This window comes from Benincasa hispida, chromosome 11, assembly GCF_027475165.1.
Source record: "Benincasa hispida cultivar pf3 chromosome 11, pf3_genome.v1.1, whole genome shotgun sequence".
NCBI classification, from domain to species: Eukaryota; Viridiplantae; Streptophyta; class Magnoliopsida; order Cucurbitales; family Cucurbitaceae; genus Benincasa; species Benincasa hispida.
In genome coordinates, this window is record NC_143488.1 from 53205158 (window position 1) to 53229985 (window position 24828).

The 24828-nt window shown below is 34.7% G+C and overlaps 2 protein-coding genes across 2 annotated transcripts in view; both read right to left on the reverse strand.

Annotated features, from left to right (window-relative positions):
- Positions 1-3026: 3026 nt before the first annotated feature.
- On the reverse strand, positions 3027-6152 carry LOC150032726 (RNA-binding (RRM/RBD/RNP motifs) family protein). The gene is made up of 6 exons (XM_090306735.1): positions 5761-6152; positions 5539-5579; positions 5266-5429; positions 5083-5182; positions 4836-5005; positions 3027-3877 (listed from the first exon to the last, which is right to left on the reverse strand). The coding sequence occupies exons 1-6, from the start codon at positions 5895-5897 to the stop codon at positions 3350-3352; spliced, it is 1140 nt and encodes a 379-aa protein (XP_090162861.1). The 5' UTR covers positions 5898-6152; the 3' UTR covers positions 3027-3349.
- Positions 6153-9208: 3056 nt separating this feature from the next.
- Positions 9209-24828, reverse strand: part of EMB3012 (embryo defective 3012) — a 45349-nt gene continuing 29729 nt past the window's right edge. Inside the window, exons 21-36 of the mRNA XM_090306736.1 lie at positions 23041-23196; positions 22899-22961; positions 22687-22817; positions 21442-21853; positions 20195-20297; positions 19995-20107; positions 14331-14402; positions 13597-13672; positions 13273-13380; positions 13015-13156; positions 12305-12380; positions 12001-12222; positions 11530-11596; positions 10481-10569; positions 10191-10251; positions 9209-10073 (exon numbers count right to left, since the gene is read on the reverse strand). Coding sequence (XP_090162862.1) covers positions 9700-10073; positions 10191-10251; positions 10481-10569; positions 11530-11596; positions 12001-12222; positions 12305-12380; positions 13015-13156; positions 13273-13380; positions 13597-13672; positions 14331-14402; positions 19995-20107; positions 20195-20297; positions 21442-21853; positions 22687-22817; positions 22899-22961; positions 23041-23196 — 2265 coding nt within the window. The 3' untranslated portion in view covers positions 9209-9699. The remainder of the gene's footprint in view (positions 10074-10190; positions 10252-10480; positions 10570-11529; positions 11597-12000; positions 12223-12304; positions 12381-13014; positions 13157-13272; positions 13381-13596; positions 13673-14330; positions 14403-19994; positions 20108-20194; positions 20298-21441; positions 21854-22686; positions 22818-22898; positions 22962-23040; positions 23197-24828) is intronic.

Sequence of the window (24828 nt, forward strand, 5' to 3'; positions counted from 1 at the left end):
AAAGAAATCCTAGTTGTAAGACTATTTCACTTTATGAAAATGTTATTGATATAATTATCAAAATTATTTGAATTTGTGTAGATCCACTCTACCTATTTCAACCAAGTTCACAACTAAATTTGACATAACAATATTTGGTTGCCAAGAAATCGTAGGATGAAAATGTACTATACCAGTCGAAGCGAACCTTACTGAACTCTCCAACCCCTATAAAAAAAATACTGTTTAAACTCAAAACCTCTCCATTGTTTTAAGGTTTTGAACTAAGCTAACACCTTTTTTCCCATTAAATAAAACTTCAAAAGTACTTTTTTTTTTAAAATTTTTTTTAATTTTTTATTTCTTTGAAATCTTAGCTAAATTTAAGAGCATAGTAAACTTCTGAAAATTACTTTTCATTCCTTATACGAGATTATGAAAAAGGAAAATACTCCTCAGTTATTAATAAGAATAATAATTATTATTAATATTATAGAAAATAATAATTACAAAAGCATTAAGGGACTCTCAACATCAAACTTCTATCTCTCGAAGTGTTGTGTGCAACCTAATACAACATTTAGGATTTTCTAAACTAGAGAATGTTTTGGTCTTGTCTTTCTCATCAAGACGAGAGAACAAGAAAATAATTGCCTACAGGCTGTGTATCTATAAAAAAATGTTCGTATTCAATACGTATACCTATTTTCGTGTCTAATGATCCAAAGACTTCAGGATGTCTAAATCTTTCTACTTTTACTTGACTTATTCTATATATATATATATATATATATACACTCATTGCTTCATTCTAAAAAAAAATGGTTAACTAAAAAGGCCTTTTACTAGAATAGAGTAGAGATTCAGAATGGATAGTTCCAGAACTGACCTCTTTCTGATGTGGTTATGTACAGGTGGATTCTGCACAAACAACAACAAAGAAACACAAACAAAAATTGAGAAATCAAAAAACAGGGAAAACGGAAAAGAATCAGGAACCAACACAACAAAATTACATTATTATATGCCAAGAAGATAATGTTTGGCTGAAATCTCAAACAGCCTGCAACAAGCCCTACCATACATATTCCACAGTGATAATAAAAGAAACAAAAAATATGGCAAAAAATATGATGGAATAAGTCATGTTTAAATGGTATGGTCTTGGTTCAAGGAATTTGAGGAGGGGGTATTACCACAAGCACTCTACTTCCAAAGATGTCAGGATCATGTGTACTATACCTGAAACTGACTTCTCATATCAACAGACATTTGAAAAAGTTCAATGATTGAAATCTAATTCCAGGTAGAGGTCATCAGCCTAGCTTTTCTTTTGCCTATTCATTACTTTTCAGAATTGAAAATGCAATGTCCAAGCTCCATGTTCATCATAATCTGAAAGTGGATAAGACAGCTCGAACAATTACACGGCCTAAAATTTCCATATCCTTCAATATTACTTTGTTATCATTGAAAAAGTCGAACCACCAACCGAGAAATTATTGGAGGTTGTCATGTTGTGGTTGATCTCCATTCTCCCATGATCATTATGAGTCTTAAAAAAAGCATCTCTCAACTTCAATACTTGGCTATATAAAAAAGAAGTGACAAAGGTCACTCACTAGAAACTGTGTGGACAGCCACTGTGGTTAAATAACAACTCAATGAGAAAAGTTAAACACAAAACCATGCTCTCATTAAGCATTAGCAGTGTTATCATACTTGAAGTTAGGTAACTTTTTTGTTAGGCTACCTCCCAACTAAAACTAAGATCTAAAATATATTGAAATATAAAGGATGAAGAACTAAAAGATAATCCCCCAAGGCACTTCGAACCTTCCCTCTTGAATATGCCAACCCAACCCTTAGAACACTCAACAATTGCCTACCTTCCTTAATCCTCTACCCTCCATCTATAACCAAATACACACACTAACTCCCTATCTAATTACCCTTGTGCCCCTTACTAATACCATGCCAATATCCCTAGCTAGGACCCTTGCACTTTCATGAGGGAGATGTCAGAGTCCACAAAACCTTGGAATATCCTCTCAGTTATGACCATAATATGTTATACAGCTTCTACATGCATATAACTTGGACCAAAGGCTCAAAGAATTTGTTACAATCCAACAGCCCAAACTACATTCATACTAGCAAAGAATAGTCACGTCTTGGGGTGATGTTTGGAGCATGGGTTAGACATAAGGTAAGCATAATTTCCTAAGCCCAAATCACATTCGTTTGCCCCCACATAATTTGGCTCCCATGACTTAAACAAGCTATACAATTAAAGCTCCCCACATAGTTTTCTCAATAAGCTTCCTGAACCCTCCATTCAGGTTTAAGATGGTGAACAGTGAACATTCGACTGAAATGGGCCCTCAAATTCTCTTGCCTACTTTGGGTCCATCCTATTTTGCATGAAGGCAAAGGATCTGGATCCTACATTGGGATCTACATCCCCCTATTTTGCTATTTCGCTGAAAGGCTGAAGGATCTATATCCCCCTTCAAAAAGTACCTTAAAGAGTTTCTTTTTTCACATAAAAGTCTGCACCCGTCCCAAGGCCCAAATTCTGGAGGCATAACATAAAACAAAATTACTATGAACTCACAATTCAATCAAGAGATAGCATTTCGGTTATGCTCTTTGAGCCAATTTACAGTAATTACATCAAACAAAAAGCATTATATTTTAACAGCTTGGCTTTCTAGCAATCACTCTTAGAAGTGAAAAGGGGTAACAATCACCGAGTACAAAATTCAGTGGACAAGAAAGAGAGACTTACAGGGAAAAATTGACGAGCATATGGAGTTTTTGGAGAGCAGAATGACTGGCAACGAACGACTTTAGAGAGGGATTGCATCTATCATGCCATGTTTCTACTAGGGGCTGCAGCGCAAACATAATACAATTGGAAACTGCTGAGTTCCATAGCCTCCTAGTGCTCTCTGTCGAGACCTTTATCTTTATTTCATAATATCACGATTTCTCCTTTTCTTATGCTATTGGTGGAGTGAAAAAGAATATTTAGAACCATGCAATAGAAGGAAATCGAAAAATTCCAATTCATTAAACATTCTTCAAAATAACCATGTCACTAAAACAACATAACAGTTGGCAGCAAAATGGAGAAATTAATGGCATATATAGGTGATACATAATCTTAGCATAATCTCCAGCAAGTTAGTCACAATCAATTGTACAGTCAAATTCTAAATCTCTGAAAATTGTGATCCTGATGAACATGGCAGGAATCTTGTGACGGTAAGAGGCACACATATTTATCATTATTTTGAGGATCGGGGACTTATCAGCATTGCCGTCGTTGTAGCACATCAATTAACAAGCTCCCCGCCGCTAGCTACTACCGTCCATAAGGATGATATCGACCACTTGGAGCACTCCCTGCACCATCGTATCCTCCTCCTCCTCTACTTCCATAGAAGGAGCCTCTACCACCAGCAGGGTATCCAGTGCCCATGCCCATATCATAGCTACCTGCATACCCACCAGTATTAGGAGGACCGCCGCTGTTATATGCACCATAACTCTCGTCAGGTCCACCATAACCACCTCTAAAATCATAACCTCTACTAAAGCTTGCTCCATAACGAGCAGAGTACCCCATAGAGGGGTCTTCCCGGTAAGCTCCCATGCCACCAGTACCATACATGCCATAACCACTAAAATCGTTTCCGCCATATCCACCATATCCACCACCTCTAGCACCATATGGTCCACCTGCCCTAAAACCACCACCATACCCACCACCTCCAAACTCCCCATATGCATCCCCATAGGCACCACTGTAACTTGGCCTTGAATCATGGTATCTCTTTGAAGGGGCTGGAGGTGGATTTGCTTTTTTTGGCTCCGCCTTCTTGATCTCCACCTTCAGAACAATGAAGCACAGACCTTAATTTGTTAAAATGACTTCAACAGAAGAAACATGTTCAGTAAATAATCTCTATTCTTATGTTTCCTTTTCCAAAAAAAAAAAAAAAACGTGTATAGCTTACAATAAAAGATGGCCTTTTGTAAGAGAAGAATTGTTTTGATGAGATTTGAATTTGAAAATGTTCAAGATTTGATTCCAATCATTTTCTATTCTATTAGTTTAAAATATTCTAATATTTGACTCCATGATCAGGAAAAAAATCAAACAATATCAAGCACTAATTCCAAAAAACAAAATATCATTTCCATTTTCTACTAATTTACTTCTTTCAATAAAGTTCTCCAACTAAATTTTGCAAAAACAGATATCAAGATTTAGAACTCTTTCAAACTTCACTCCAGATCATCCCTGAGCAAATCTCACAAGAAATATATCCAAAGGCACAAGTTCAAAAGAGAAGCTACATGGCATCATTAGAAAAGTTCCCCAATGCTCAGTATAGACTTCTCAATTGAACATGGTTGTGCCTAGGTAACTACAAACATAATTCAGAACATAGTGGCAACGAAGATTTTGGTACAGATAAAGATAATGCAGTCTCGATTCAGTAAAATGTATTCATGCAAATATAAGTTAATTTTTCAAAAATTATGACTTCAGTAGAGGATGGTTTGAAGTGGCAACTATAAGACATGCTAGCTACACAGAGATTGGAGATAGTCAATGGCAATTTTGGACTTCTATAATCAATCTGTTTTTTAGCATCATGGTCATGTTGCTGTCGAAGGTTCATAGTCCCAATTCAAGAAATTGGGCCAAAAAAGAAATACTAAAGTTGTGCAACAGCAAGGGAATGTTCCATCTAATATTCAAAGAGAATTGAAACAATGAGACCTAGCGCATTGGTAAATAGACACAAAAATTATAGCAGCCAGGAAAGAAATCTGCTGACCTGACTGCCTGCCATCTCAAGCCTGTTCCCATTTGCCAAAAGATCATCAACTGCTTGCTCTGTCTCAAATGTAATAAAACCAAACCCACGAGACCGACTGGTGGAGTGGTCCCGCATGATCTGGTGTTCCTTAACCTCGCCATATTGCATAAAAAAATCCCTGAACTCATCTGCTTGACACTCAAAAGTGAGTACGATAAACCACATAGTACCATCTAAACAAGCATTGGTGTAATCAATAAGCTACCTTCATCTACAGATGTGGGAATTCCACCAACAAAAATCTTTTTGGTCTTGAAATCTCGAGAGCTGGAAGATCCTTTAGGTATTGTTCGCTTGATTTCCACCTAAAAATAAAGTCAAAGTTTGAGCACGATATCATCGAACCCCCTAATGTCTAACTCAAATTCAACACTAAACATAGGCCTACTTGTTTCCCATTAATAATATGTGTGTCCTCAATGACTTTATCTACCACAGAGGGATCAGCATAAGTCACAAACCCGAATCCGCGGGGATGTCCAGTCTTCCGGTCCTTCATTATAACAGAGTCCGTAATTTCCCCATAGTCACCAAAATGTTTAACAAATTGTGCTGCATATAATCAATTGAAATCAACTACAACAACTAGACTACGTAGCAAGAAGCTTGACGCCAAAACAAAGCAAAGTGAAAAAATAAATAAATAAATAAATAAACTAACCGGAAGTCGTTTCCCGCGGTAAACCTCCAACAAAAATTTTCCTACAAACACCGTCCATACAAAAAAGGAAAAAGAAAAGAAAACAGATCAAAAAACATAAAACTAAACAAACACTTTCACAACCTCACTTCCTGGATTCATCACAAACCCACAAAACAATACTGACCCAGTATCCAGAGATGCCCTTGGACTAATAACACAAAAGCAAAAAAGAAAACCTACCCAGCACTCGCACCGTCGCCATGAGATGGAGGGTCATGTCTACTCCCATCGTCTTTATGGTTCAAGGGTTTGGCATCGTCATGTTCACCATTAGTGGCAGCATCATTTGGCTTGGAATCCATGGAGTTTTCCGACATTAACGGAACAAAGAGAAGAAGAAGAAGGAGAAGAAGAAGAGAGAGAGGGTAAAGACAAAGGAACGAGAGAGATGGCTAAGCCCTAGAGGACATGTGTGAGCTGCTGTTGGTTCGCACCGCTGAGTACGGAAAAAATGGCGCCCCCCACCTTAAACCCTAGAATTCGCCAATTCGCAATTCGCCACAACTTCCAGACCTCTTTCTTCTTAATTCATTGGACCAGTACAATAAATAAATATCTTGCCTTTCGATCTGCTACGCCCCGCCCTATTTCTTTACCCTACAACCGGATCTTTTCTAACCGTTGTGATGATACGGATAATACCACTAAATTAAATTGATTATTTAATCTAAATTTAGGGTGAATTGCAAAAAAGTGCATTTGTACCATGATGGTAGCCGCACGTCAATTTTTTAATTGTAAAAATCGACTCCTCAAACTTATAGAAGTATTGAAGCTCAAATTTCCAATGTTTATATAAATTAGACTATTGAATGATAAAAATTGAACGCACAAATTTATGTAATTGTTACAATTTTTACGATAATATAAATATGAGAGTATATTTCTCATTGTTGTGATATAGAGGTTCTTGAAGCAATGAGGATTTGTCTAGACCTAGAGCATTTGTCTAATTCTAACATCTAGATCTTGATTATTGAATGTAACTATTTAGAAGTTGTGAAATTGTTGAATGGAGAAGCTGAGGATCTCTCAAAAGTTTCTTTTCATTGAGGAGGCGAAGAAAATAGTTCGTGAGGCGGGGGTCGTTTTCACAATGCTATAGCGTGTACTCTTAAAAAAAAAAAAAAAAAAAAAAAAAAAAAAAGCTTTGAAAAAAACTAGGAGTCATGTCTTCTTCACTCTCCGGCTTGCTTTGGGTTTACCTTGTGAGACTTTTTTGTATTGTGTTTTGTCTTGTTTCCTCCAAATACGTAAATAATAATAAAAAAGTTATATATATATATTGAGGGTTCAATTTTTATAATTGAAAGTTTAATGATGTAATTGCAACTACCATCATACTTTAAAGGTAGTTTTTGCAATTTTTCTTTAAATTTATAAAGCTCAATCCGTGTTCATTTGGATTTTCAACTTTTAAAAGTTACTAATATAGTTTTGAATTTTTAGTTTTATTATTTTTAATTTTGAGTCTGATAGGTTATTGATTTGGTGGTTTTTAACATTCATAAAATCACTAGACACGAAACTAAAATTTTAAGGTTGTATTAGACACAAAATTCAAGTTTATATTTTGTAGATCAATTAACTTATAAAGTAATCATGTAGGTTATTCCTAATTTGGTTATTGATCTTTTGATTTTTTAATTTATTTATTAAATATTTTCAAATAGATCGTTCTATACGAACATTGTTAAAATTTGTTAACAAACATTTGATTGATTGTTAAGGCTTGTCTGGTAGTTTTTTAAAATTAGACATATAAATACATTTTTCACTTCTAAATTTCTTGTTCTGAAATAAACTTTTTGTCAATGTATTAAAAAAATTAAGCTAAATTATGATAACTGAAAAAGTAATTCTTAAAAAATTTGTTCTTATTTTTAGAATTTGGCTAACAATTCATGTTTTTAGAAAGATGTAAAACATTTGTAAAAAATAGAGAGAATATAAGTTTAATTTTAAAAAATAAAAGATCCAAATAATTACCCAACTAAACCTAAATTATTAATTTGTTATCATATTTGAATTCGACATGCTTCAACGAAATTTGTTTCTTCTAAGTGACATGCATATAATTATGATGATGAAATGACAAACTATTTGTTAACAAATTTTAATAAGTTTTCGGACTTATTTGAGAATTTTAATGCATTAAAGTTTAATTTGAGATTTTTAAAAGACAAATATTTGAATCAAGAGTTTATCTAAAGATTAGGAGCTATTTGATGCACATGACCAAATATAAGAGAAGAAAAACTCTATTCAAGTGGTAAATGTTAATTTTAGGTTAAATCATCACTAAAATTATTTAAACTCTACTAATTACATTAGTTTTTTTATTTGGTTAAATCAAATAAAAAAATTTCGTAGTCTTTTTAGAAATGGATCTTATGAATCTTTAAGGTCCTAGCAGCGTGTGAATGAAAGAGCAACCCAAACACATGAATGAAATGGTATATTTATTTTGTTTGATCGTGAACAATACGTTACTTACATTGTCATAAATCCACATGTTATAATGCGAGAGACATCAAAATATTTGTGAAGTAAAAATTTTATTTTCACTTTCAAAATTGAGATAATTTAGTTAAAAATAAACTTCGAAACAAATTTATGTCATGTGAGACATCAAAGTACTTTTTTCAATTAACATTTATTCTTGAGAAAAATCTATTCATAAATTAACTCATTTTACTCGTTGCTATTTTCATCATACCACCATTTTTTTTTTAAAACATTCAATAAGGGTAACAATGCGTTTTGACCCTTAGTATTTTGACTATTTTCAGTTTGGTTCCTAATATTTAAAAGTTCTAATTTAATCTTTTAGCATTTTCTAATTATACACTCACCGATGAAAAAAAAATAGATAAGCATACATGACGTAATAGTTAGTGAGTAATTAGAATTCTAGAGAAGAATTACATTTCCTAATAAAGAAATATAAATTTAAATAAAAATTGCTAATTTTTTAAAATTGACTCTTTCTTCTTTTTGAATTTTTTACCAACTGAAAAAAATTTTCCCAGCTCAATTGGTTTGTACATTTATGACAAGGGTGAGGGTATAGTTGACAATTGTTAACACGTGAAGGACTAAATTGAAAAACTTTTCAACATTACAGATGGAAAAAAATTACTAAAATATATATAATCACTATATTAATTTGCATATATCATGGGTTGTTTTTCACATTTTTAAAATATAATTGGGACAGGAAATTCAAACTACATACCTCGTGGTCATTAGCACTCATATGCCAATTGAGCTTTCACATTTCTAACATTAGTGCGTAACCCCTTGATGTCTTTGAAACTGATCATAAGACAATAGGCTTTTAGAGATTAGTTAGGTGGAACAGCCGAGTTACGAAAAATTCATTGAACTTGATCACAATATTTCAAACAAGAACTAATAAGAAATTAAAAATCACTTTTCAATATCCGTATGATTGCAATAATTATTTAATTTTGAATTGTGATTTGATTAAATTAAAAGTTTAGAATATAAATTGATACAAGATAAATTAGGGTCAATATGAACATAATTCGATTGACGTGAACTTAACTATTTACCTTAAGGTTTGAGATTTGATCCTCCATCCCATGTATTAAAAAAAAAAAAAAAAAGATGAAAGACAAATTTGACTTCAAATTTCCCACTTCAAAATTCAAATGGGCACAAAATACAACGATCAAGGGACTCTTTGATCAATAATCATACTAGCTTTACAAATTTGAAACCCAATGTTCCCAATGGTTCAGGGCTATTGATCCCAGATGAAGACCCTAATGAGAAGAGTACACAAGTCTAACATCACTTAAGAAAGCATGATGCTAAGTACAACATAATCCATCCTCTACCATGATTCTAATTTCTAACCTATTACTCCTTTGAAAATGAACAGAGTTGGAAAACATTGCAAATCCCATAATTTTAATCATACAAAATCTGGGACTTCATGTTCAAACTTGAACCTCTTCAAAGAAAAGTGTGGAAATGGAGCCCAATACAAAAGGGGGATCCAAACAGCCGGGGGGTTCAAGTTTTCTTGAAGCCATAATATTGAGAATGTCTGTTGACTTGGAAGGAATAAGTTTAGCAACAGTCGGGAACCTAGAAGGTATTTTGCACATTGAATCTCCGCCTTCCCTCACGTTTGTAATATGGAGTCTCGTCAATTGTTTGTCTCACGTAGTCTACAAATGGTTGTGGTGTTCGAGGAGACTGTTCGTTTGTGATAACAAGGCTGCTGCGATCAGGCGTGGCGGGTGCTGTAACAGCTGGTGTTTGTGTAGTGGCAGGCCGAGAGGGCTGAGAGGACTGAGCTCTATTAGGCTTGTCCAGGTAATAAATGGATAAAGTAACAGTCAATATGAGCAAAGCCAGAGAGCCAAGTACTGTAGCCCAAATGGTCGTTGTATCGAAGGCGGTTTCTGATGCTTCTTTTTCTCCGGGGTCATAGATGACATCAATTTCTGTTCTCTGGCCTGCAACACATACATGGCATCTCCATTTGGTGATGTTAATGATCCAGCCCCCTACCCTCCCCCACCGAAAAAAAATGATGAATGTACAATCTTAGGAATAGTGGAATAACAGCTTACCGTTGGCGGCTAATGTGATAAGAATTTTATCTTTGAATCTCTTTGTTCCCATCGCTTTCACCTGAGTATAGATGACATGATAAGCAAATATGACATAAGATCTAGCATTTGGAAATGGAATATAAGAGAGACCCTTAATCTACCACTGGATTTCTAAAGAAAGACAGGCAGAACTTACTTTATATTCTGTATCCAGTATATACATTTTTTGAGTAAATGCATTCAGTATATACTTGACTGTTTGTCGAATTGATTGATTAAGAGTAAATATTAGCTAGGGCAAAACTTACTTCATACTCTGCACGACCACCAACTCCAGATTCTTTAGAAATAGGACCAACGATGACCAAATCTCGTTCATGCCAGTGAAGTTCAACGTCTATGATATGTAAAATAAAATATCATCAGCTCCATTCGGTTTAAGATACACACAAGATATCTTCAGAAAATAATAATTTAATACTAATGAACCTGGAATGAGATAGGTGCATTGTGTACTGGAAGTTATTTGCTATAGAATTACTGAAGTACGGCTGGCAGTAACAAATCAATAGACATGATAAATGGAAGGCGGGAAAAGGTTTCGGCAATAATATGACACTATATTCTTATAATAGTTATCAATAAGAGAATTTCCCTAATTATGATGCCCTATACTATACACGAATGAAACGGCCAAAGCCTATCGTTTTCCAAGAAAATTCCAGAAACATTAACTTCATTGTACTAACGTATGGTGAAAAATATTTGGCTGTACAAACTTAAGCAACCACAAAACTGGTCTAATATAAACATGGGATACGCTCAGGAAGAAAAATTACAGTAAGAAGGAAACCTTCTAACAACTTTATTGAACCATATGAGACATCATTTTATCTTTCCGGACAGTAACTAACAGCGACTAGCAGGCTCAAACCTTTAGACCTCCATGGTGATGACCATGCACACAGCTAATGGGCCATGAATTCAATTTATGAGACATAATAATTATCTTTTAATAGAAAACAGAACCCTCCAAAACTTTACTTGAAACATATGAGATAAGAGACACCGTGAGTTTATATAGGGAGTTGTACATAGAATTTGGCAGATCTACTAATATATTTCATTTCAAAATATAATATAGGAAATAGAATCACCGAACCGAGCATAACTCAATTGACATACGAGTGTGTTAGTAACCACGAGGTCTGTGATTTAAATCCCCCTACCTCCAATAGTACTAAAAAAATATAGGAAACATAATCCTCCATAACATTATTAAGCATACTAGAGATTCCCTCAAATTTATACATCAAAGTGTGTTGTATAATACGATAACATAAAGTTGTTAGCTTACCTGTATTCCCCAAGATAGTTATAGCAGTCTTGTTCGAGTCTGGAGTCAGAATTAATTGCTTTGCACTCTGAAATTTGGAAATAGTCAAAATTTGATAAGATCATACATAAAAATTTCTTGGAATACAAACTAATCTTGCTAAAAAGGAAAATATGTAAAGAGTTGGATCAACCCTTGTTGAGTAATTACAAATTATTATTATTAATTATTTTTAAAAAAGTTTTAAAAATACCTTCAAGAAGTAACAAATGGTCTAAACATGCAAAACTTAACAAAAATCTGTCATATTATCCAAAATCATCCAATTCTTGGTGGAAAAAAAAAAAAAAAAAAGGAAAAGAACTTAAATGATCAATTTCTTAAGTTGATGCCCATATTTCATTCAATTTGTGATTGGAAGAAATGTTCAGATAAATCATTCCAATTTCAGTATACTGATAAATAACAGGTGTTTATTAATGATTGAATTACCTTGTCCATCTCCATAACAGAAAAGCCCCCAACGAAAAGTGCAGAAGCAGATCCAGAAATTTGGCTGGCTTCTCGAGATGAAGCATAGATAGTTACAGATATATCTGGTCTCATGGCCTTCGACTTGGTTGCCGAACGTGCTAAGTGCTCCGGTGAGTAAGGAAAAAAGAGGCAGTATGAATTGTCATAGTCAATATCCAACCATGGCTTTGCTTTGCATATCTTTAAAGCATAAAAACGAAAACGTATGAATAGTCAATTACTTAATTTAAGAATATGGGGAAGAAAAGAATTATGTCGCAACATACCCAACAAAGGGAGGGTCTACTCTACAGTCGTGCAGGACTCTCTTATCATTTAGAAGAGTTCCATATTGGCCACTGTAATTTTTAAAAAATAATAATAATAATCAGAACAAAACTTAACACTTCAACAGTTTCTACGATATCTTTCACTGAAAAGATTCCTCAATCCCCAAACTTTAGACCCTAATTGACCTCAAAAAATAAAGAATAAAAAAGTAAACCCTACCTAATTAGTTATTAGTTTTAAGTAAATTGATAATTTTTTTTAATAAAAGTAAATTGATAGATTTACTACGCAAGTAACTAGAAAAATATAATTAACTATACCCCGATTAGAGAATATTATAAAATTACTAAATAAAAATAAAAATAAAAGCCCCTATAGCTTCCGTTTACAATTACTAATGGAAAAACTAATTTTCTGAACCATGTTTAAATTCAGGGATAAAAGGTCCCCTTTATAAGGGAAGGCACTATATATATCATTTAGCCTAAACTCGCCCAAAAGAATATTATGGTCCAATTAGTTGGTTAGGGAATTCAAAAATTGAATAAAAACCTCAAAAAACTTCAACACGAAAGTGATGACCTACCACTACTGTCTATTGTTTAATACTACAGCCCATTGACCAAAGATATTTCCCAAATTTTTAGTAACAGGTTGAAAGCTAATGCCCTATATTCACATGATGTACACTACTCTACAAACCTGAAATTCACAGAGAAGTTATATCCTTTTGCTGGGAAAGGAACATTTGTCAGAATTTCAACTGGAGGAACCACGGATAAAGCATGCCCAGTCTGCACTGTCACTGTTGTCCGTAAGTTCAAATTTGAGCCTTCAAATATTACTGTCATCATGGAACGGGTTGTGCATTACTTAACAATGGGTAAAGTAAAATGTGATAAAAATATGAGTTCTTTAAAAATACATTGACAACTCCAACACAAAGATGATATCAGGTACCTTCTGTTGAACCTGGACCAACTGCTTCAGCTATTCCAGATAGCATATCCACAGATAAAACACTTCCGTTGGTTGTAATCCACCGGCCAGAAAGTTGAGCTTTGAAACCTACATATTGGTTGAAATAAAAACCCTGCATTATCCTGAAGTATGGGGGTGCATATTTGAAAATTCATTTTTTTAAGGAGAATAATCATGACATGACATGACAGAGAAAGTAATTAAGCGTATGTCTTGATACTGACATTTTGGAGTAGAACTTAGACTTGCAGTTTATTAAGAAGAAAATCCGATGTTCTCAATCCATTGCCACAAGAAACTAACCTTTTATACTGAAGTTGAGATGACTGCCGACATGAATTACTGGGTTTTGAGGATGTATTAGTGCACCAACCGAAATCTGGAGGAGACATTGAAATTCAAGGAATTATAGAGAAATCATAGCATGATAAAACTTGCATAGAAGGCTCACACCTGTGACTTTAGATGAGTCCCTTTATGTTTTGAAAATAAAGCAGTATTTTTTTGAACGTAAGGATTTGGTTTTTGAAAATCAAGCTTATAAACACTTCTTTCATTCATAAAGTTCTATGTTTTATTATTCTCATTTTGCTAACGTTTTTCAAAACCAAGTCAAGTTTTGAAAATAGAAAAATAGCTTTCAAAAAATTAGAACTTGACTAGGAGTTCAGATGTTACTTTAAGAAATATCAAAACTATAACTGAAAATTTGGGATGAAACAAGCATAGATTTCAAAAATAAAAAACAAAAAATAAATCGTCGTCAAACAGGGTCTATGCAAACTCCAACTTCAAATAGTTTTCCAGTAACTTACCAGATGCAAGTGTTCAGACTTCAGCATGTTCATTTGTGTCCTAAAACTGCCAATTTAAATGACTGGGATTGAAAGGATCTCAAGCAAGGAGACAGCCACATTGATTTTTAGGTTTTCTTCTGACAAAAATTTTTATTCTCTCTCTCTCTCTCTCTCTCTAAAAATATACAGAAAGCACATAAGAATTATACCAATTTAAAAGAAGTGGACCAAGGCACATACCAATATATAGTCTGACTTTTCTGGATTCTTGTCAATCGATACTTGGACAAGAGCTCTACCATGCTTCCTTGCCTTCAACAATGGAAGAAAAAGTCACAACAGAGTTACAGCTAAATATGGGTAACTTGAAAATTCAATCAATAGCCAACACACACATACAATATACTACTATGTGAGTTGCATATGGTTTAGAACTCTTTTACTAGACGATTATATTTTTGTTCTTGTAGAAGATAAAATTTATTTGCATATCGAAAAAAAAAACAAGAGAATTTTGCAGTCTCTTCTACAGCATTTTCAATCAATAGCCAACACACACATACAATTTTTTTTTGTGAGTTTATAGCATATTTTAATATATTTTCCTACCCTAGCCTTTCGAGAGGACTAGTCTCTTCCAAATTCCCAATTAGGAAATCCTCACATAAAGTTCTTCCCCCCTCTCAATACTCCCTCTCCTTCTATTTATAGAAATATTCAGTAACTAACTTCTCATTTAATTACCCCTATACCCCTTACTAATACCATACTAATATTCTACTAATACTCCTATTATTTCTATAGCTAGGGGCCTTACATTACTCCGCCCTTCGAATAACACCTTGTCCTCAAGGTGTGCTTACAACATGACCACAAAATTGAGCCTCTATATTATTCCTTCCTCCACTGTACTAGGCCACCCACAAGTACTGTCTTCAACCTTTGATAAAAGGATTTTTTTTTTTTTTTTTTTTCATTTTTCATTTTTCATTAGCTGATGTGGAACGCACTTGGGCTTCACTTAATTCATCACACCCATTTATTAGGCCCACTTTTCCAGCCCATTAAGCAACCCAGCATCTTTACTCTCCCCAGGCACATATCTACTTTTTCTATTGTAACTTTTTCCAACCAGTGGGCCCACCAGCTGACATTTCACGTGGGTAAAGAATTTTTTTCCCTCCTCTTCATGCAATTTTCCTTTTTTTTTTCCAGGCCTTCTTTTCATGCAATTTTCCTTTTTTTTTTCCAGGCCTTCTTTTCCGTCCATGGTAGCTCCCCTTCTCTTGCAAATTTCAGCATATCTTTCGTGAAGACTTCCCACCTCGCTTCTTCACTGCCACCCGCATTCCGACGACCGCCGTTCGTGCACTTGCTCCTTGACCTTTGTTGCACAACATCTCCTCTTCCCGAGAATGGTCTCTCCATTTACACGTCTTCTTCTCCCACCACCGCCGCTCGTCCTCTTCGGCCATATACATTATTTCCGTCCTTCTCGCCTTCCCATTTTCTTCTCCTGGCATGACCAGAAATGATTTCGTTCGTCGGACTTTTTGCCATCTCAACCCATCCTCCGCCCGCGTATTCTCCATCCTTCGCTTGCCATTTCGTTTATTAGAGTAAGTCAAAGCAGTTAAGTTTGTACCTCGTCGTTTCTCTATCCATCTTGGCCAAAACTTGCAACAATGCTTTCTTGGGATCTCTTCGCTCGTCCCGTCATTCGCCGCTTCCTCTTCCACTCGCCATCTCGTTTTTCCATCGATGCTTTTCTTCTTTTTCCCATCCTTCTCTCGCCAACTGCCACCCTTTTCAACATTTGATTGCTTTTTTTTTCCCTTACCTTGTTGCTTCTCCAACCATATGTTTGCTGATAAGTTCTCCCTCCACTCTGGATACTGCCTTTTTGCCCTTGTCTTCTTTGATGATGCCTTCGTCCTTCCTTCCCTCTTGGCTTGTTGATTTGGTCTTCCTCGCTTTTTATGAGATCTTCTCAGGTAAGACCGACGTCGTCCAGTAACTTTTCGAACTCAACCCGACAGCTTTTGAACAAGATTTTCCTTCACTGTTTTGATGGTTGCTAGTCTTTTTTCTTCACTTTCCCCATCTCTTTGCAGAGACTCTTTAATCCTTTGTTGTATTGCCTTCATTTCTTCTTGTATCTCCAACAACACAGATTCTAGCCTCTGACCACGAGCTCTGATACCAATTTGTTAGGAACCCTCCTAACAAGAACAGTACTAAAAAAATATAGAGAAACTAAAGGACCATTCAATTATAGAAATATAGGAAAATGTATTAAAATATGTTATAAACTCACAAACAAAATAACAAGATAAACCCTAGCCTTTTGAGAGGGCTAGTCTCTCCCAAATTCTCAATTAGGAAATCCTCACATAAAGTTCTTCCCCCCTCCCAATACTCCCTCTCCTTCTATTTATAGAAATATTTAGTAACTAACTTTTCATTTAATTACCCTTACTAATACCATACTAATATTCTACTAATACTCCTATTATTTCTATAGCTAGGGGTCTTACAGATGGTTAGTCATATCCCCATATAGTGCATTTTGAACAAAAACACATCCGCTACCCTTACATATGGAAATGGACGAACGGTCTCACTAAGAAAAGTACATATAAACCTAACTATCTAGCAAAAGAAAATACATAGGATGAAAGCATAGTAAAAAGAGGTGGAGGCGATCATGCGGCCATGGGCAACACACACTGGACAAGCATGATTGTGACACTTTGCACCCCCCTCATTTGAAGAATTCTCCTCTATGTTATTTCTTTATGTTTCATTCTTTCTTTCACTCCTGTTTGAAGTTTTTATCTTTTGAGCATTAATCTCGTCATCTCTCTCTTCAATGAAAAGGTTTTCTTCCTCATTGGTGATTTTATAAATAATATAAAAATTTTCCACCGCCATTTATAATTTGTCACATCAATTTTTCGTGAGTCAACTAATAGTCAAACTAACTCAAGGCTATTTGAATTATTTTTCAAACTTCGAGAAATAAAATATACCTTGTGAAGCCTCAAGGATCCAATGCATACCAACTCCAAACCTTAGAGACCAAAATTGTATATTGTCCTAAAACTCATCAAGAAACTATTTAAAACACTAAGTGGGGTTGGTGGGATTTGAACCTCTTATCTCTTAGGTCAAGGATATACATTAAATCAATTGAGCTATACTTAGATTAGCAACTTATTTTTTTTAAAAGGAAACAACCTTTATTAATCAATAAAAATAGTACAAGAGATGAGTACTTTGATAAAAAAAGGCAAATACAAAGAAACCAATTTAAACGTCTGCCAATTTAAGCTTATGTCTTGCAAATAAGTAAATTAGCTGTGTTAGGGATACGGATGGAATGTTATGCTGTGTTATGTTTTGAATAGCTTATACACACTATTGATGGATGAATGTAATACAAGCTCATGTTGCCATAAACTTGTAACGGTAAAAATGAATCTATCTTTATCTATTGCGCTGATGAATGAATGAATGATACTCTATATGCGCTCAAGTGCTTTGCAAAGAATAGGCTTCAAAGCATTTAGAAAGGGAGCACCAAAGAGAGGCGTTGAGTTTTGCCGCCTCAAAACGAGCAAACCAAGAAGTTTCCTTCCCATTGAACACTCTTTGGTTTCTTTCAAACCAGATTTCAACCAGCACTGCTTTCACCCCATTAATCCATAGTAAATTGGAGTATTTCTTTAGAATAGGACCAAAAAGTAATTGTTGCACAATGCTGCTAAATGAAATATCGAAGACCCAAGAGGTGTTGAAGCAATTAAGGAAATCTTTCCAGCAATTTAAGGCAAAACAGTAGTCAAGGAATAGGTGTTGAAGGTCTTCTTCAGCTGATTTACAAAGGACACACCATAAAAGGAAACTATGACGCAAGGACATTTCATGTGTCCGACACCGACACGTGTTAGACACGCGAAATTGCGTCTTTTTTAAAAAAAAAAAATTCCGCACGCTCGAGACACGTGAGTTCTTTTATTTTTTATTCTTTATTATTTTTAATCTTCAAACTTTTAAGAAGAAAAAACATAAAACCTAATTTAGCAAGACTGCCACCAGCCCCTTCATTTTTTTTTTCCATCTCCATCGCATCTTTCTTTCATCCACTGCCGCTCCTCTCCATTGGACACAACCACTCTTTTCCGGATGACCACCGCCCCTTGCCGGACAATGGCCGCTCAAGGTTTCATTTCTGTTTTTTTTCCCTCCATATTTTGGTTTTCTCACTTTTGATCCTAGTTTTTTTAATTAGTGAATTTTTTTTAAGTAGGAATGAAAAAAAACTGTAACTAGTAGGTCATATTTTCTTTAAAGTTCAACCGATCCATTAATTTTCTTTATTAGATGGCATCTTCCTCCTCGTCTACATCTAGTAATAGTGGTTAATCGTCAACGATTCCTTCAATAGCAATAGTGGTCTTGGATGATGTTTGGTGGGACAAAATTGATTACATCTTTTCCTTCACATCACCTATATACAAAATGATTCGGATTTGTGATACGGATGCACCTACCCTTCATTTGGTTTATGACATGTGGATACTATGATTGAAAAAGTGAAGACTACAATATATAGGCATGAAAGAAAACGTGTAGATGAAGAATCTTCCTCTCATGAGGTTGTCCATAATATTCTCATTGATCGTTGGAACAAGAATAATACTCCACTCCATTGTCCATTCTTTTGAACCCAAGGTACTTTATAATAATTTCATTTTTCTATTCTAATCTTATACTATTTGTATTATAGTTTCTAAAAATTCAACATTTGTTAACTTGTATTTAGGTACTATAGTGAGCAATGGCTTAAGCAAGGTTCTAATCGAGTACACCTCCACATAAGCTCATTGAATGAAATGCCTCGAGAGATACTTTCTTAATGCAGAAGATTGGAACAAAGTGAACTTGGAGTTTGCTAAATTTTCAACAATGGGAAAAAAATTTATGATTTGATTCTATAATGGCTAGGTACAATGAGGATGCAAAGGATTGGTGGGCTATTCATGGTGTCTATGCACCAATGCTCCAATCAATTGCCTTTAAGATACTAGGTCAGCCTTCCTCATCTTCATTTTGTGAGAGGAATTAGAGCACATATTCATTTATTAATTCAGTTAGACGAAACAAGTTGATGCCACAACATACAGATGATCTAGTATATATTCATAGTAATTTGCATCTTTTGTCAAGAAGAAGCCCAAAATATTCACATGGAGGGACGAAATTATGGGATATTGCTGCAGATTCTTTTGATTCTTTTGAAGAAGTTGGGATGCTTGAAGTGGCTAATTTATCATTAGATGAACCAGAATTAGAGGCAGTAGTTTTTACTAATGATGGTAGTGGCAATGAGGCTAAAAATTGTGAAGATGAAGATGTTGTGGAAGTTTGAGAATGGTGTTTTAAGCTTCTAGTTTTTGAGATTCTGTTTTGCATGAAAGATGTAATCTCTATTTAGGATTTTGTGTTTTTATTGTAACTTTTTATTGAACTTACACAACTAATGTACTCTTTATTTATGTTTTAAAGAAGTATTGTATGTTCAATATATATGAATGATTAATTTATCTACAAGTATCATCACATATATTATTTTTTAAAAAAATAATGTGTCCTCAACATGTCATGTCCTACGTTTCTAGAAATTGGCGTGTCGTCGCGTTGTGTCGTGTCGTATCGTGTTGTGTCGCATGTCGTGTGTCGGTGTTTCTGCTTCCTAGAAAAGGAATAAACAAATATTGAAGTATAAGTAAATATCTTTCCTCCTGGACTGCCCATTCAAAAAGTTTGTAGACTATATAGAAAGATATATCGTGTATAGTACAAACCAATACATTTATATAAAGATGGTATTTCACAAACCTTCAAGTAAATATATCCACTGCCTTCGCTTGAGTAATGTACGGAAACAATATCTGGGTAGTTAGTTTCCACATAAGCGAGAACAGCATCATGAGCCTCATGAAAGATATTGCCTAGTTAAAAACATTGTCAGATATGATCCATAAGAAATGAATATCAAAACATATAACATCAAATTTTTACAAATAAAAACTTGGTACCTAGAGAATCATGGTAGCTTATTGGAAGACGAAGTTCACTATCAACAGCAAGATTAATCACATGGAAAGGGAATTCCTGATTTGTTAGCCTTATTTGGGTGACCTGATAATAAACACGAGATTAAGTAAGAAGTTGATGAATAGATGAAGATATATATAACACAATAAATCAACCAAACGTGAAAATAGGGGTTGATCTCTTATGCACTCAAAAGAGTAAAAATGAACACAAGGAGAGTGAAAACTGCGGGATCCTCCCAGGAACAATCCTGATTCTTCAAAAAATACAGGAAACAGAATTAATGAGTACATATCCTATAACTTCAATATTCCTAAATACTACAATGATACAGAGAGATTTTCTTGAAGAAGGCACATCCTAAAAAGTGAATGTCCCCATGTAAAGTGGAATATTGTTCCTTTGTGTGTGCACATGCTGCGACTTTGAATCATAGAAAGAAAAGATTGCCTTGGCTAAACAATGCTGGATAGTTCCAAGAGGACCAAAAGCTTTGTGAAATAAATCATTGCTAGTAATAATTAGATAGACTCTACCCACTAGTTTTCTCCTTTTAGTTATTCTGGAAGAAACAGGTATGCATGAAAGTTTGAAGGGGGAAATAAGATATCCCACCACACAAAAGGATAAAATCATCCTGTAATTGGGGGGAGGGGGGGCGGGGCAGGGGGATTACTGTCTTAAGTGTGTCATTAAGAGAGATTATAGCCCTCTCGGATCGACCTGTAAATGATAGATCAATTTTCCGATACCAATCAGGCTATCATAATCTAAATTTGTTTTAAGTTCCACAATATAAAGGAACATAGAAATTAAGAAAGGAACAAAGAATAAGAGATGAAAATAGTATTCCATGCCTCTTCAAGAAATATAACTATTAGTTGTGAGGAAAATGAAAATAAAATAAAATGATCAGAAACACAGAATGAGTAAAGGAATAACTCTCTGCTTGTTGTGGGAGAATGTTAAGTTCTCCAATATAACGAATTATTTCTAACTTTGGCTAAGTGCTCATAATAAATGTATTGAGTTCTATTTGACAGTTAAACGAGAATGAAAAGCAATGATTCTCATTGTTCATCTTTATTCTCGATGAGCTATGAAGCCTGCCAGTTTATGACATACAATTTAGTTGGCTAACTATTAACGAAAACATATACCCATGGATGTTTTAAGCCCATGGCACTCTATTTTTAGATATTAACACACATGAAAATAAAATTTATACCTCTGCCACTCTGACACAAGCAGCAATCTCCATTCTTCCAGAAGAGCGATCCTTTGCCTGAATGCATGCAATATTGTTACTCTCCGATGTCTTTATTCTTTCCTCATGAATGGAGATGGCATCCTTCCAGGCATCTTCATCCTTTTTATCACAACTTCTTAATAGGGTATATGTTATAGTTCTTTTTCGGTTCTGACTCTCCCAGTGGCCATATAAGTCCATGGATGATGGCAAAGCTTTGCTTGAAGTGTAGTAGGGAGGAAGAATCCAGGTGATTGGAACTCCAAGAGAGAGGGGAAGATTAGGTATCACTGATAAAGATGCCGAAGAATTGAAATTTTTTGTTTCTACTTTGGAGCCAGAAGTGAATTCACATAAGAAAGAAACAGCAATATTTGTTATGCCTGCAGATCTGGGGAACAAAATCGAGAAACACAGATAAAAAAAAAGCAGGAAAGGTGAAAGCAAGACAGTGATCTATAGATGAAAAGGGATCATCATACACCCAAAAACCTCCGAGAAATGTATCACCACCTCATTCCCACTAATTCAACCTTGCCTGATATGAATGACTAAATTGATTAAATTAAAAAGACAAAATAAAAACAAAAAATAAAAAAGCCCTTATAGCATAATGTTTGTCTGACATGAATGACTAAATCGATAGTACCTAACAGCTTAAAAGAATGTAATAAAGTTCCTCTATTCCTATTTATGATCATACAATTTTCCTTTTTCTCTCTTCACCCAATTTTCAGTAGAACCTTAAAAATTCAGTCTTACTAATCAAAATAAAATTTTACTACTAGCCTCAAGTAATCACAAACATTTTTCAACGATCAAATTAAAATAGGTGTATAAGCCATGCTTGTTCAGGGAATGTGCCTCGTATGCCCAAACCATCCCCAATCACCATGTACATAGATTTGTTGTTTACCGTCCTTAATATTCAGACATGTTATAGTAAATTTGTTTCACAATATACTATAGAGGGACCAAGTAGTCATCAAACCTCACCAACCACGTGTTCTAAATGCTCTTGCTCTCTCAAGCTTTTGGCAATGGTCTACAACGCTTTCTTTTCAAGATGGATTTAATTTACACATTTTTCTTTGTTCATGTTTTATAAAACCATCAAAATTAGAAGGTGAAACTTAAAATTGAACAGAAAAAAAAATGCCATAAAACCCAAATGTGTGTGGACTGAAGTAAAATTAGTTTGCTGCAGCAGTAATTAGTGCATACCTTCCATAAACCATATTGATAAAACCAATCTCCTCGTTCATATAACTTGGGAACTGAGCATCCTCTAAAACAGTTGAAGTAGGCTTGTAGTCTCTACCACTTAAGCGCTCCGATAAACTATAACTCAACACCTAAGCAACATATGTCACATTTCTATCCAAGGGATACCAGTACCTCACTTTTAATAATTACAGAGGTAGATACAGTCTCACCTTTTCATCTTCGATAGTCCAATTATAACCTTTGCACAATTGATAAAAGGAAAATGCATCACCCTGACAACAGACTAAAAGTCAGTCGGTAGTCATGTTAGTAATCGAGTGAAGATTTTTAGCTTCAGTTTTTAATTGTTACCTCTGGAAACAAGGGGTAAATAGGCATCTCGTTCCCAACACCTAGTTGTTCATTTTGTACATTCAACAACACATTTGATGGAATTCCTACTTTGATGTTTCCATATGCTCGACAAATCATAGAGCCTCCATAGCGAAAAAAAGTGGCACTGATATTCTGGAATTATGTTTTTTAAGAAAATAAGGAATTAACTAAGGAAAAGTGAGTGCATACTTAATGACAAACAAAAGCAAGAACTCAAGTGCAATAGTAGCCACACCAAATAATCGAATAGAATGATCAGATTTTTTGCCACACCAATATACATGCTCAAAGTTGTATCAATCATTGATTAAGAGGATTCTGAAACGGATAAGACCGGAAAACTTGGAATATTGATCAATTTGTATGCAAGCAATAACTAGGTAATGAAAAGAATGAAAAAAAAAAACACTCAATGAAGGTTGCTTTTGTATTCCCCCCCTCTTTTAATATGCTGAATAAGATTGCAGGATAGAAAATAAATTTGAAAAATGTAGTTAACAAAGAGACTCACTAGTCACTAGCTCTAAATAAAAAGGAAAACCCTGCTTAGAGGCCCGGGAAGGATATGTCCAAGCTTTGCAACTTTAAAGCTGACCATATTAGTTTTGTAGTGGGCAATACGGAGAAACCCTAAAATAATAAAAAGACCCATGAGTTGAGTGACTATACTACGTTGTCTTTAAGAACAATGCCAGTCTATTCTTGAGAGCTGGAATGAGTGGTCTGACCTGATTCAAGAGGCTGGAGAGAAGATTTGTGCTAGCTTTTTTTAAAAAGAAAAAAAAGAAAAAAAAAAAAAGAAACAAGACTTTTCATTGATGAAATGAAGAGAGACTAATGCTCAAAGTACATAAATCTCGAAGGAAGAAAAGAAAAGAATGCCAAGAGAATATCAATAAAAGGAAAATAAACAACCCAAATATTACATAATATTTATTGTGAAAGCTAAAGACCTGTTTGATAATGATTACGTTTTTAGTTTTTTGTTTTTGAAATTAAAAAATCCATGCTTCTCCTCCCAATCTCTTTACTATAGTTTTCACCTTTCTTAAGGAAACATTTGAATTCTTGGTCAAATAAAAATAATAAATAAATAAATCTAAATTATAAAAAAATGTGAAAGTAGTATTTATAAACATAATTTTCAAAAACCAAAAACTAAAAAAACAAATAGTTATCAACGGGGGCCTAAGATATTCACTTCTAAATCTCTTTTGTCCCACTTCACTAGGAACATAGGATTTTCCCCTTCTCTCCTCCAAATGAACTTCCTCCCATCCCCCTCATCACAGTGATGGAGAACAAAAACCTTGTGAAGAAGTCATTGAGGAGGGAATAGCCTAAATCCAAAAAGAGATTTGTTGGAGGTAGTTGAAACGGCAAAGGGGTTACTAGTATAGAGATTAAAGAAGGGAGATCGAGCATGGAAAAAGAGGGAGGGAGAAGTGGGTTTTCAACTAAAGGGTTCCAGACAGAGAAGACAAAGTGTGGGAGGGGGGTTTCAGTGAAAATGGAGTGTGACAAAGAAGGGTTACATGAGGGAGGGGCATTAGGGTTTGAGGGAGGATTGATGGTGAGAGAGACAAACAAGAGATTTATCAAGTAGGGGGCTAAAGTTACAAAGGAGATGAACAGGTTAGTGGGAGAAGAGGAGTTCAACAATACACAGACTGTTGAAACACGAGATAGATTTTAAAACTAGGAGGTATTAACTCCATGAGCCAAATATGGTGTGGGCACCCAACCTCAAATCCATTGGCCAAA